The sequence below is a fragment of the Leptidea sinapis genome, chromosome 29 (genome assembly GCF_905404315.1).
Source record: "Leptidea sinapis chromosome 29, ilLepSina1.1, whole genome shotgun sequence".
Classification (NCBI taxonomy): domain Eukaryota; kingdom Metazoa; phylum Arthropoda; class Insecta; order Lepidoptera; family Pieridae; genus Leptidea; species Leptidea sinapis.
In genome coordinates, this window is record NC_066293.1 from 5,193,577 (window position 1) to 5,208,104 (window position 14,528).

At 35.5% G+C, this 14,528-nt stretch overlaps 2 protein-coding genes across 2 annotated transcripts; both read left to right on the forward strand.

Moving 5' to 3' along the window:
• Positions 1–374: 374 nt before the first annotated feature.
• On the forward strand, positions 375–4,758 carry LOC126973584 (uncharacterized). Its single transcript, XM_050820908.1, has 2 exons — positions 375–564; positions 2,410–4,758. Exons 1-2 carry the CDS (start codon positions 456–458, stop codon positions 4,638–4,640), a joined length of 2,340 nt encoding a protein of 779 aa, XP_050676865.1. The 5' UTR covers positions 375–455; the 3' UTR covers positions 4,641–4,758.
• Positions 4,759–10,305: 5,547 nt separating this feature from the next.
• On the forward strand, positions 10,306–14,528 carry LOC126973641 (uncharacterized). Its single transcript, XM_050820987.1, has 2 exons — positions 10,306–10,954; positions 14,278–14,528. Exons 1-2 carry the CDS (start codon positions 10,492–10,494, stop codon positions 14,511–14,513), a joined length of 699 nt encoding a protein of 232 aa, XP_050676944.1. The 5' UTR covers positions 10,306–10,491; the 3' UTR covers positions 14,514–14,528.

Below are 14,528 nucleotides of genomic sequence, written 5' to 3' on the forward strand. Positions count from 1 at the left end.
ATTTATTTTTAGTACCTTCTTATTTAGAACTTTGGTTGTAACGAAGTAAAACATCGCTTGTCTGTAGCATGTGTATTGACCTGACAGAATTCAAGAGCTGTTTACAACTTGTCAATCATCATCGGTTACAGCAACAATAGATTCGCTTTCCTTTTCTATCTTGCTGTTTCTCCGTTAGAGATGTACTTCTCTCTTGCACTCTTTGTTCGTATACACGCTAGTAATACTGTAAGTCTATGGAAGCTCTGGTGTGCGGCCTGACTAAAAAGAATAAAAAAGCTTACATCCTATATGCAAGTTCCTATATTCATAAAAACTCTGGCTGCAAATTTTTCTTTTTCTATCATCAAAAATTGAATTGTCAAAGAGAACATACGAAACACAACAGCTTCCATCACAGAAATTTTCACACAAATTCAAAGTAATATGTTCAAAATCAAAATATAAACAGCAAAATGTTGTCGACAACAGTAGCTAAAATTAAAAAAGTGTGCAGTATCATATTGATACCGAGGATTATACAGGGCGAAACAAAAAATGGAACTCTGAAACCGTTGTGCAAAAGTAAGTACCTAAGCATACCAATCTGAAATTCCTTACTGTGCCGGATGCGGTATGCAGAAATGTAAAAGCACTTTGTTTCAAATTGCAACGTGCATATGGGTCACCTGGTGTTAAGTGATCCCCGCCGCCCACATTCTCTTGCAACAACAGAGGAATCACAAGACCTTAGCCGGCCTTTAAGGAAGTACGAATAAGTACGCACTTCTTTTGAAGGTACCCATATCGTATCGTCCCGGAAATACCGCACAATGAAGCTCATTCCACAACATGGTCGTTCGTGGAAGAAAGTTTCTTGAAAATCGCACTGTGGAGTAACGCCACACATTCAGATTATTGGGATGATATCCTAATTTGTGGCATGTCGAGTGAAAGTGGGATTCGGGGGCAGGAATCAGATGAAAAAAATAGAAGACACACAATTTCAGAAAAGAATAAGAGAATTAATTCTGAGAGAGGAAACATTAGCTGAGGCTTATTTTAAATTTAATAATTCTAAAACATTATATTGTCTTGCTAACGCGGGCGAGACAATCATAAGTGCGATAAGGGCAACTGCAGCTCCGACTAAACACCGTAAGTAGTAACCTCAAAAATTATGGTTTCTCGGTTATTTCCTCCTCCAAAAATAGCCAAGTTTTGGACACTGATCGATGATTTTTTAAAAATAATACTTTTTGTGTTCTCCTAAAACTGCCGAACCCAAAAAAATGTTTAGATAGAAATTGTATCTGTATGTCAGTATGTATTTCCGGGAAAAATGCAATAAGCATTGAATAGATTTAATTCAAATTTTTCATGAATATTATTAACAAGAGGTCGGGACAACATACCGACAACGCGGACCTATTCTCATTACAATAAATATTTTCTCCGGACGCATTTTCTTCCGACTCTATGGACTCTGGACATCATTAGACTGTATGTGCCATTATGACTTATTAGAGTAAAAATATTCTTTGGTATGTGCATGTGCACCAGGGGGGTGCAACTTCCCTACATTGGCACAGGAAAAAAATTTGCATTGAAAGTGCAACCATCTATTCTATTAGGTATGCTGCAACCTCATCACGATGGTGATCATTTTACATACATGATAGATGGATAGATAGGCTATCTAAGATATCGCTAGTGATAGCAAAAAACGACGGTACGCTACGAGCGTAAAAATAACGCAGCGCCATCTCTTAGCCTGAGTACACTGATTTTACAAAATAAAAACATCAGTGGCACAACTATCTCAAGTATATAGTGTATTATCTATGATGTGCACTGCTTTACAACACGCTTGGGTGAAGTAAAAACATTGTAAATAAATTATCCCACCAAAATAGAAATATATATGACAATTCAATTCGCAACTTGAATAAAAAGTATGTCCCTAAGTTAAGGCATGATTTTTAAGAGTTTAAAATAATGTTATGCTATTTTCCAGTACTAAACTAACCCTAATGTTAAATTATTATATTACAAGTGTTGACACGGGCAACGTTGTTTTGCCATATATAAATTAAGTAATGAAATGTCATTAACTGAATTATTTGTATTGCAAATACATAGGTATTTCAAAGTCCAAAAATATAGTTTCCGGATAAGTAATCACCAAAATTCGTTGTATTTTATAGCATATTATGTATTATTTCGATCGGTTCAGAAGTTTCCGCAGTATAACCGAATTTGGGTCCAATTTTGACCCTGAGATTCATAAGCAGATACTGATTTATAGGTAATAACTTAAATTTGAAAAATAGCGATATTAAGTCACAATAAGTTATACTTATGCCACTTTCTTAACATTTTTATTTTAGAATTGTGTACTTTAATAACCAAGTAATCGCTATTTTTCAGATTCTCTATATGGATCTCGGGCAAACAAGACCACGAAATCAACAGACATAAACCAGGATAACTTAGACCCCAACAATAACACAAAGGCGAATATTCAGAGCTCAGTAAATGATGATGATATAAAAAGAAGCGTTGCAATGAGAAAGGAGATTGATTGTGAAATCTGCAATCATTTAATAAACCAAATATTTAATATAAGGCAAAATCAATATGAAAGTCAAACTGCAGAACACGAGAAAGAAGAGGCAATCGTGCAGGCCACTACAAGCAAAGAAGATGAAGAACAGTTGGTACAGAAAGTTGAAAAATTGCAGGAGCATGCAAGTTTTGAAGCAGCACCACAATTAGAGAATCCTAACGTAGCGCCTACGGTTCTCGGACAACAACATATACTTGATATGAGTCACAGGGATAATTTTAATGACATTGATTATGACGCGGTAGCAAGTAGATGTCTTGATGCACCACCTAATAAAGTTGATGAGCGTATCTTAAATGAACTCAAGAAGGAAAGGGCAGCTTATTTACGAAATAATGAGAAACTTGACCAGGTGGAATTTGACGAAACGCTTAAAACATGCACTTATACAGAGAAAGGGATAACAGATTACCCCATAGCAACTGAACATTATTACCTGGCTACTGACGTAGAAGAGCAATGTACTTATAAAGATGAAAGAATTCAACCTTTGCTTTTGGATTCAGTGACACTTTATGCAATGAAAAATGAGGACTTTCAATCAATGATTGCAGGACCATCTATGCTAAAACCATATGATTATCAAAGCATTAAATTTTATGATTATGTATTTAATGAAGTTGAAGTAGAAGAAGAACAGTTGATGGAATTGAAAGAAAAGGGGTTTTTTGTAGAAGATGTATCGACACTAACAGAGCCTTCCGTAAGTCCTAAAGATAACGTAACGATGTCTTTTTATGACTATAGTTTTAAGAATAATAAGCCATTGAACATGAGTCAGCAGGAACAAAAATTTATTGGTAATAATCAAGTGATACCACCAGCTGAGGCAGACCTTGAATTTGAAACATGCAGCCCCGGAGCTATTTCCCAGTTCGTTGTAGAGGGAACTGGTGATTTAAAAACCAACGAATCTGGGCAAATTTCGCATAATACTGGATATCTTTACGTAAAAAAGGACCACTCATCAGAAGTTCCACCTGAAGGCGAATCACTTGACCATAAATTCGAAATACAAGTTAAGCCAAACACATCAATATCTGGTCAGCGTCCACCAGATAAAAACCAGCAAATAAAAGACACGTCCAATACTGCTATATCAGCAAATCAATCCCCTGATGAACATTTTAAACAATTCATTTCGGCTGACTTCCAAGATAATAACGAAATGCAGGATATCGCTTGGTCTTCAAAAACTGAATCCTTGGAGAAAGAAAAACTGAATGTGAATTGTGAGATGTCAAATGAATTTATTGACAAAAGAGAGTTATTAGCTAATTTTATTTTTGATTCGCCGGAAAGATCTCAAAATGAAACAAATGACAAGTTCTTAAGAACTCAGGCTACTAATATTGAAAGTAAAATAACAACTGTTACGGGACCTTTATCGGATCTATCAAATGATGATACTCTTTCTTTGAAGGAATTGTTGAGAAAAGTTCGTAGGCGTCATCAACTAGAATTTTGTCAGAATTTTCTAAAAGATTATACATTTCAATTTGTTCAACCGAACCAAAAATGTAAAGATTCCGATAAAAAAGCTCCTTGCCCTCTACCTTGTAAGCCGAAGGCCAAAGAAGAATGCCCTCCACCGCCACCTAAATGTCCAGATAAGAAAAAGGATCCCTGCGCCCCAAAAAGTCCATGTGCTAAATTCATTTCGTCTCTACCTTTTGAAATTCCTAGATTCTTATCTGGTCTATCAGAGCCACCCATGATAAACTATCAAAGAAGTTATTCTACTTTGTCAAGTCCGCATTATTCAGAGAATAGGTTGAAGACAGCTTTAAGCTGTGGTAATAATACTCGAAAGATTATTGAAGTCAACGATTACATATTTCCAAAAAACTTTGAGCCGTGGACACCTATACCATCGTGGCCAATACCCAAAAAGAAAATAAACCACCCACTTGTATGTCCCAAGGAAGGCTGTAAGGAAATACCACCTCCACACCCAAACGAAAGATGCCGCCCAAACGCGCCATGTAGATCGTTTCCTAAGAGAACTTTTTCACTGTCAGAATTATTGTAGAATATACAAGTAAAGTTTTTTTTCGGAAATCAGGACAATGTACCAACATTATTATTATTTGTAATTCATGTTATCAACTAAATCACACTTATAAATAAAGAATTGAAGCTTTTGCCAATCTAGTTTTACAGATATTTTTGTAACCTGAATATATATTTTTATGAAAATAGGGACAAGATGAGCAGGATGTTCAGCTGATGGTAATTGAAACGCCATGCCCATTACAACGCAGTGCTGCTCAGGATTCTTGAAAAACCCAAAAATTCTGAGAGGCACTACAATTATTGCGTTCGTCACCTTAATACATAAGTTGTTGTCTCATTTGCCCAGTAATTTCAATAGCTATGGCGCCATTCAGACCGAAACACTTATGTTTACACTTTACTGCTTCACGGTAGAAATGGGCGCCGTTGTGATACCCATAATCGCCTCCCAATGGTAGGTTCAAGAAGATTTCAATACCTAGGATATAAAAATTACATTTTTGATGGTTTGTAATGTCTCTCCCCGGACCTTACGTCAAGAATTAGTCGTGAACAACATGATGATTGCCAAGAATTCTTATTCATAGCACCTTTGCTTATGCTTACGGCGTGTAAGCCGTGAGGTTTATAACTAAATTTTTTTAGCGCCAGCTTGTATATTATGACACAGTAAAACCACCGGACAAGGCAACGGCCAGGTATGACTCTGTTGCCATTTTTGCAATTGCTGCCGTCTTCTCACGCATAAGCTCTGATACACTATTGATAAAAAATTGTAAACTTGGAATGCAAAGGGGTAGACGACGCGACGTATACGACGGCTTCAAGTCTACATTTTCCATATTGCGAACCAGTGCTCTGTGAGCGGCTATATAACTTGGCGTTGCGTATGGACGTCGCTTTATTGTGTGTCTTCTACCGCGTTTATCAGGGAAAGTGTTCCGAAGAGCTGATTAATGCCGCCGAATTCCATCTTCTCACGGCACGCTACATATTAGGACATCATCCCCACCATCTGGACGTGTTGAATTCCTGGGTAGTGCAGTTTTCAAGGAACTTTTTTCCACGTACGACCAAGCTGTGCAATGAGCTGCCTTGTGCGGTGTTTCCGGGACGATACGACATGGGTAACTTTAAAATAAGTGCGTCTCATCATTGTGGTATTTCAAGAGAGCGAGCAGTAGTAATCACTTACCATCAGATGTACCTCACGCTCGATTTTCTTCCTCTTTCATAAAAAAATATATGCTGAAGCTAAATACTTCATAATTAAAATTTATTTTTAAAGAACATTTTAAATTTATTCACTCGGTTTGGCAACTGTTCTTTGTTTCCATATCGTGATCCTACTAGGCTTCGAGTACCCCACATTAGAACCACTTTGTACCAAATAAAAGTCATTCTATGTGTGTGAAAATATTTAATAAATTACCAAAAGTAATAAGAGAGCAGACAGTGTTATATAAATTTAAATTAAAATTATTAACACTATGAAAAAATACTGTTTTTACTCAATACACGAATATTATCAAACGAAATGGTAACTGGCACCAATCTTATTCTTAATATTAATGATTAATATTATTAATTTAGTGATTATTTTTATTACATTATCTCCTAACATTTTAGGTATGGCTTTACGTTGGCCAATTTGAATGAAATAGTTATTGATTTGTTAGTTTAGAATAATACTTAATTATAAAATGTAACCACTGATATATTTGCATGTCTGTCAAGACGAAACATGTGCCTAGTTTTAAATTTATAACAACTTTAGCTGTAAATGTATTTTTGCTGTTTCTAGCAAAAAAAAATTTGTCTTTAAAATAAATGTTTCATCACACTTGTAATGGTCAAGTATGCTCCCCGTTTTGAGGAAGAAAGATAGGGCACACTAAGAAAATTCAGACATCCTTGATTATAAAATTCCCACATGCTTATTCTCAACAAACAGGTGGTTCTACACAGCTGCTCACACGTAGATTTTCCAAAACCGATTGGACGAAACCAAAGTTTGACATCACAAAACCCTACACTGCCGATGTGATAAAACCATCTCAGATGCCAATTCTTACGACCAAATCTCAAAAAAGGGTTGAAGTTTCGGTAAAGACAAAATGTGGACATCAAGGAAAGTGTTCTGTGAATACGATGGAACAAAATGACTAACTTGTGAATCATAACATGGCTGAAAATGACGGCGTCTTTGCGTTATTCTTACGTCTTCGATGTTTTATGTTTATTTCGTAAAAATGATCTTTTAAATGTGCTTATTTACTAATACAGTTTTTCACTAAAGGAGTCCGAACGTCTATTATTGTTCGGCCGTCAATGGCTTTTAAGGCAGGTTTTTTAAGGGCGTATACCTACCCAAGTCGTATGAAATGATAACTCTATTGCTTGCTTGGGTGAGAGATTCTTAAAATTTGTGAAGTAATTCTTTCCTCTTATGGTAATAACATATCATATTATTATTGCGTGAACGTTGGGAGGAGAAGGGTTAAACTTACAATTAAGTTCTTTGTGGCTTAATTAAAAACATGAAACTGTTGTTTTATTACTTCACCGAAATAAAAGATGTAGCCATTTAATGCTGATAATTTAACAATAGCGGGTTACAAAACAAAACCTATAATAATATAAGGTATTTCCTTTTGTAGATCGTAGGTTGCTCAAAAATCTGTTCGTAACTAAATGGTTTCCTACCTTATTCGAACAAAAGCGACATACCGTTGAACGAGTTGCTTTAGTACTGCGGAGGGCGACTACCGGACACACCAATTTTTTTTTTTGCAATAACAAACAAGCAAACACGTCTTATTATTTTTATTCTTATTTATTTGAAGAGGGTGGCTATTTATCTAGTGCTAATGATTCCTAGTAACACCGAGTCCAAAATTTAACTATTGTGTTCGTCACTCATACATATAGCTCGTCGTCATGCTTGCCGCTTTTACAAACCGCAGTGTCTTCTTGACGCGAGTATTACAAACAGCAGGGTATAGTCGCCAAGGATGGTGCCATGGGCCGCAATCCCAGAGTAGATGATGAGGCGTTTGATCAGCCTCAAGGCTAAAAATACGTCTTACCTTTTTTATTGACAATAGCCATGAGATTTCATTGTGATGCTTCTTTTTATGTAAATAAAGCGAAGTGCAGATAAAGACGATAACGTGAACAAGGGTAGTGTCAAATTTAAACTATGTTTCGATATTGACCCTACTCTATTTTGTTTTCGGACACACCGACGAAGTTTGCAACCATGGAAAATTTTCGTGAACAGTTGGAATGAATCTCATTGTTAAAAGGCATAAAAGGAATTTATTTTCTCAAAATTCCATTACAATTCTTTTTGATGTCATTTATAATATACTAGACACTACTACCGCTTCGGAAACAAATGGCGCTTTGAGAGAGAAGAAGCTGCGCATGAAACTCTCCCAGCATTCTTTGTTATCCGATTAATTTTATTAATACTATTTCATGACAACGATAAAATAGACAACTAAATATATCTTAATTACATACACAAAAAAAAATGTCAACTGTGTACTAAAGATTTTCTGTTTGAACTTTCGGGACGTGAGAGGACCTTTGCACAGGGTGCGGCTAGATTATGGGTACCACAGCGGCACCTTTTCTGCCGTGAAGCAGTAATGTGTAAACATTTTTGTGTTTCGGTCTGAAGAGGCACCCTTAGTAGCTAGTGAAATTAATGGGCAAATGAGACTTAACATCTTATATCTCAAGGTGACGAGCGCAATTGTAGTGCCACTCTGAAATTTTGGGATTTTCAAGAATCCTGAGAGGCAGTGCATTGTAATGGGCAGGGCGTACCAATTATCATCAGCTAAACTTTCTGTTCGTCTCGTCCCGTATTGTCATAAAAAAACGAAACTTCGGAAAGAATGGAACCGTAGTAGGAAAAACGCGAAACTTCGATTGTAACTTGTAGGAGTGGACTACAGGGTTCATCTTAACAGTAAAAAACATGGTATTTTACACCAATCACAGTACAAAGCAACGAACTTATAGACGACAAGAGATTGTATAGTTTTATCAGTACATTACTCTTTGTACGAACCACCCTTTGGGGCAATTTTAGTTTTAAGTTATTTTATTGAGTACTGTCATGTATAATAATTTTTTTTGTTACATATTATTCTATTGTATTATTATAATCTATTAATTTTACTGTAATGGGGTTTAAATGCCTGAAATAAATGACATATTAATATTATTGCAGCTTGTGGTCACTACGGTCTTCTTAATTAGGTATCACGTGAGATAGTAAGCTCTGCTGCTCAAAGAATGCGGGCAGTAGTGATCACTTACCATCTGGTGAACCTTTTCGTCCTTCTTCATAAAAAAATCTATGCGGAAGTTAAGTCTTATATACTTCAAAATTTAAAATAAACATTTTTTCACACTAATAATGATCAACTATGTTCCCCGTTTTGAGGAGGAAAGGCAGGCCACAGCCGTAGCAACATGGCAAAAAACGGAAGCCTAAAAAGGGCAAAGTACTACTATAGTAAAAACACAACTTTGGTGAGAAGCGTGGCAAAGTTTAATTTTCAAAAATTCGTCAAAAAAAATTAAGGATTGTTCTCCGCTGCGCTCCAACTAGATTCCGCACTACCTCAGAACAATAATTTTTTTATGGCAACTATTAGATGCTTGTGTGCGTGGCATTTGACACTCAAAAACATCTTTAAAATTTTGTAACATACGCTATATATATACTTGAAATCGTACCACAATAACAATAAAATCACATACCTACTATCCAATAATCTCAGTTTTCCACAAAAGCAAACTATAATAATTAACCTACCCTCCATCTTCTGATTTTATATTCAAACAAAAGAATTGAGAGGTTTAACGTAAATGTCAGGAGATCTCCTGATCCCTTATACAAAAACAAGAAATGGGTTGCACTCCGGGAGGCGAATTTACAAAGGTATTATTATACTGTTTGAATTATGCGTCAGACTCTAATAGATGAGCTTTTGTTTATGCATATTACTCGACAATACCTAATCTATCACAGTAAAAAAACCATTCAATCCGTATTCACTTAAATAAATATCTCGTCTCCTCCCCTCTCCGCTTTGATGGAAGCCGGGCTTAGGAATGGAGTGATCGGCCTCAGGCTATTAAATAATAAAATTTATTTAGTATATTACATTGTAACGATATTTTTATGAAAAAAAAGAAGCCCTAAGTTTCTTGCGCCCGTTCTTCTCAAGTCTGAGAAATACTTTTTCGAATATGTAGGTAGATCGTTTTTGACTTTCAGTGCCGGATTAAGTAAGCGTGGGACCCGTTGCAGATTGTGTTGAGGTCTTGTCTCTTGATCTGCTATAAGATTAAAGTAAAAAAATAAGTAATGTCAATTGTAGCGATAGGTATAGGATACGTATTAATATTATGTAGTATTTACTACGAATTAATATATTTCACTCAAAGAACGATCAGGCGGAGGGGATATGCGGGGCCCCCGAATTAAGCGGGGCCTGTAGCAATTGCTACTCTTGCTACGTGGTTAATCCGGGACTAGTGATTTCATATCATTGATTACCTATATAATAAAACATGATTTTGAATGCCAATGTCAGTTATCAGTTGTCACTTGTCATGTGTTAAACCGGACATAGGTACCTACCTAATATTTTGTGATCATACCAACTTCACGCAAACTTCTTATTTACTATTGTATTAATTTATATACAAAAAAGAGGCAAAATTTAAAGCAAAATAAGCTACCAATAAAATAAAATTTAATATTATTTAATTATAAAATAGTAAACATAAACAAATTCCGCGGCAAATGAGTAGCTTTGGTTGAAAACTGATATTATTGGATGGTGTGCGATTTTATTGTTTTAGCTATCATGGATAAAAGTAAAAGAGAAAGGAGTGCAAATTTTAGTATAGAAGAGAGAGACCTTTTGTTATCACTTCTTAGGCCATATCAATCAATCTTGGAGAGCAAAGAAAGTAGTGCTGCTATGTGGAGAAAGAAAAAAGCCGCTTGGATAAACATACAAAACGCGTTTAATGCTCGATCTAGGGAAATGTTCAGATCCATAAAAACATTGAGATTAAAATATGAGGGCCTGAAACGTATGGTCAGAATAAAGTCGAGTATGAGATCAAGGCCTCGTACCGAAGATGATAAAAATACCGTAACTTTAGATAATGTGAAGGAAGAATTAAAAGATACAATTCATTCAAGCATTGAACTACCTTCAAGCAATGAAGGTTTTGAAAGCACAACCTACTCCGATGACTCTGATGCATTACCACAATGTCAACAACTTCCAGGTCCTTTAATTTATATATTTATAGTTTTAAGTAAACTTCTAAGTGATTACATAAATATTGTATATGTCGGAGGAAGACTATGAGTCCAGTAGATTGTTGTTTGTGTGCATAATATTACTTGATCACAATTTAAATTCTTTATTTCTTTTATATTTTTCTATAGCTATAAAACCATATTGATATGAATATTGTAATCCATGTAATGACCGTAATGACTCGTAAATGACCAATCAGAGGGCATGTAACTTGAGCGAGGATGGGACACCATCTCTAATTGTCAGGGGGAAGTGGACAGTTCTTTTTTCTTTATGGAGATTGATAGCAATTGATCTAGTTGTATAAATGCCGAGAGAATATTGCTATGTATATGAATGTCCTGTGGTATATTGCTATGGGGCAACAGTGCCAATATTAATACAATATTTGTGCTGCAGAAGAGGGCTATTCGCGCTATTTATAACCTAGGTCCTAAAGAATCATTGAGAGCAAAATTCAAAGAAATTAACATCTTGACTGTTGCTTCTCAATATATTCTTGATAATGTATGTTCATAGGCACATAAGTGAATTTGCTAGAAACTATCATAACCATAGTGTTAACACCAGGATCAAACATAAACTTATAATGCCCATCACTCGGCTAAGTTGAGTTAGTAAGTCTTTTGTGGGCGATATATATGCTTTTACAACAAGATCCCAGAAAATGTTCAAAACAAATTGTGTGGTAAAGGTTACTATAACATAAATGACTTTCTTAATGATACCACAGATTGGGAATGGAGTGACCACTGTCAGGCTATTAAATAATAAGTTTAATTGTACAATATTACTTTGTAAACATATTTTTTCGATGAAAAAAAAAAGCCCGCTGAGTTTGTTGCACCCATTCTTCTCAGGTCTGAGGCATTCATTTTGGAATGGGTGGTAGTTTTTGACTTTCAATAAGTGATGTCACATCCTATTTTGAATAAAAATATTTCAATTTGCAAGTATATGGAGAAGTTGAGTTAATGTAATTTAGTGTCTTGAATTTCCCGCTCAATATTATTATTCATATATAGAAATATATTGTGACATGACATAAACAGGATTTTATAACGAGGCATTTCTCGAACGGTTAGCTCAGTTGGTTAGAGCACCGGCACGGAACGCCGGAGGTCGTGGGTTCGAGTCCCGCATCATTCATAAAATTTTGTTTTCACAAATTTTATTTGTGACATAATATAGTACAACCTCAATTAAGATAGATAAAAACCTTGATCTATGTGTTTTGTGGTTGCATTTTAACGTATTGTCAAACAAAGCCACTAAGCCCACAACTACTAAGAACAATGTGAATAATGGTTCTCAGATATTTATATGATTGCTGAAATCTATACTAATATTATAAAGTTTTTTTTTATGGAATGGGAGGACAAACGAGCGTACGGGTCACCTGGTGTTAAGTGATCACCGCCGCCCACATTTTCTTGCAACACCAGAGGAATCACAAGAGTGTTGCCGGCCTTTAAGGAAGGTGTACGCTCTTTTTTTGAAGTAGTGCAAATATGGTGCCTACTGCCCTAATCACATGCCTCGTCCCTGCGTAGGTACCCAATATGTATGTTTGAGTAAAACATCCACATAGTGAATCCTTTGTAGCTGCAAACTGAGTACAATGTATAATGAATCTTATTAGATGGTAACTAAAGTAGCTATTTCTTTAAAAGGTGTAACTATATGAAAGTTCTGCACTATTACTCTTTATGTGGTGATATTTAAAATAATAGAACCTAGATCACATACTATGTAATAATGTGTGTATAAATATAATATAGCCTTTATTCAGATCTTAACTAACAAAGATAACTAACAATACTCTAAAACAAACATTTGAAACAAAATAACTTATTCTAGTATTTGTATTTTTTTTATTTTTTGTGGATCTGTTTGCCAATCGGAAAAGACATCCTCCAACCGTTTCCATTCTTTCTTGAGCCACTCTGTTCCAAGTTACTCCTGCCACTTCCCTGATATCGTCCTCCCATCTTTTCTGGGGTCTACCTCTTTTCCTTTTCCCTTCCATGGGATACCATCTTGTCACTTCCTTACTCCATTTGTCATGTCCTCTTACCATGTGCCCAGCCCATCCCCACTTGAGTCTTCTAATTTTAGATTTGATATCGATGACTTTTCACGTACAGAATACTTCTCTCCATAGTATATAGGCAAGTTGCGTGTATAGTAACTAATAATAAATTTTATCTTTGATTGCCAAATAGATATCTCACCTTAATCTGCAGCCCTAATTAAGCTCTGTTACAGTCAAAAATGATAGAAAATTAACGTTCATGGGTGAATCAACCTCCGAATGGGGATGATGAATATCTCAGAAACCATGGATTTCCATGGTAATAGTACTAGTAATTTTTTACCAGCATAAATAATTTGATATTGTTTTTATGATGTGTCTCTTGCCTTGATTCAGATTATCTTTTATCTTTGGATAGCCATCTTTCTTTTTAATTTTTTATTTATGAAAACACTGGACGAGACGAGCAGGACGTTCAGCTGATGGTAATTGATACGCCCTGCCCATTACAATGCAGTGCCGCTCAGGATTATTGAAAACCCAAAAATTCTGAGCGGCACTACAACTGCGCTCGTACTTTGAGACACTTAAGTCTCATCTTAATGTTAAGTCTCATTTGCCCAGTAATTTCACTAAGTACGGCGCCCTTCAAACCGAAACACAGTAAAGTTTACACATTACTGCTTCACGGCAGAAACAGGCGCCGGCCGTTGTGGTACCCATAATCTAGCCGTCCTCCTGTGCAAAGGAGTGGTAAAATTTCACATTTCCATCTGACATTTTATCAATTTCTCTCTGTGTTCATTAATGATCAAATATTGCATTAAAATGTTTTTGTAGTATTTTATTATATTTCAAATTATTTACACATGACTTAATAATTAATAACGCTATTTATATAAATAATAATAAAATAAGACTTAAATAATCTAACAAAATTAATTAAATACAAATAGAAAATATCATTAAGATCGCTATCGGCAGGTAAGGTGCCCATGAAGCTGGCAACGTTACCTCTTTGTATAGCCAAACTTATCCTTTGACAGAGGTACGTACCAGATCTTGGGCAGGTGACCCAAATTAAAACCAAATCGGTTAGACGCCTGGATAGCTCTTTTACGAGTTTTTGTGTCAATGAACCCCAAGGACCCATCGTCTCCACCCCAAATGGAACAAATATGTATCCATCACCGAGTGATGCTTGATCATTTTGTAGTTGTTAAGTACCATACTTACTCTAAATATCTTTACAGTGGATTTACAGAAGAAAACTGAATTAGATGAGCTAACTCAAGCCAGATTGGAACTTATTCAACTCAAAAGAAAAATTTTAGAAGCAGAATTTAATGAAAAAAAAAGAGTGTGGCAATTTGAACAAAATGAACGGTTAAAGGAAGCTGAGTTTAGAGAAAAGGAACGTAAATGGAAGGAAGAAGAATATACCTCAAAAATAAAATTAGATAAGCTAAGAAGAGAATTAAGTCAATAAAACTACTGAATGTTA

Excerpts from the sequence above, each read along its gene's own strand:
- LOC126973584 (XM_050820908.1), top strand. The coding sequence starts at position 456 with ATGTTGTCGACAACAGTAGCTAAAATTAAAAAAGTGTGCAGTATCATA. Across the intron at positions 565-2,409 it reads TCTGAAACCGTTGTGCAAAA|ATTCTCTATATGGATCTCGG; the intron begins GTAAGTACCTAA and ends GCTATTTTTCAG.
- LOC126973641 (XM_050820987.1), top strand. The coding sequence starts at position 10,492 with ATGGTGTGCGATTTTATTGTTTTAGCTATCATGGATAAAAGTAAAAGA. Across the intron at positions 10,955-14,277 it reads ACAATGTCAACAACTTCCAG|TGGATTTACAGAAGAAAACT; the intron begins GTCCTTTAATTT and ends ATATCTTTACAG.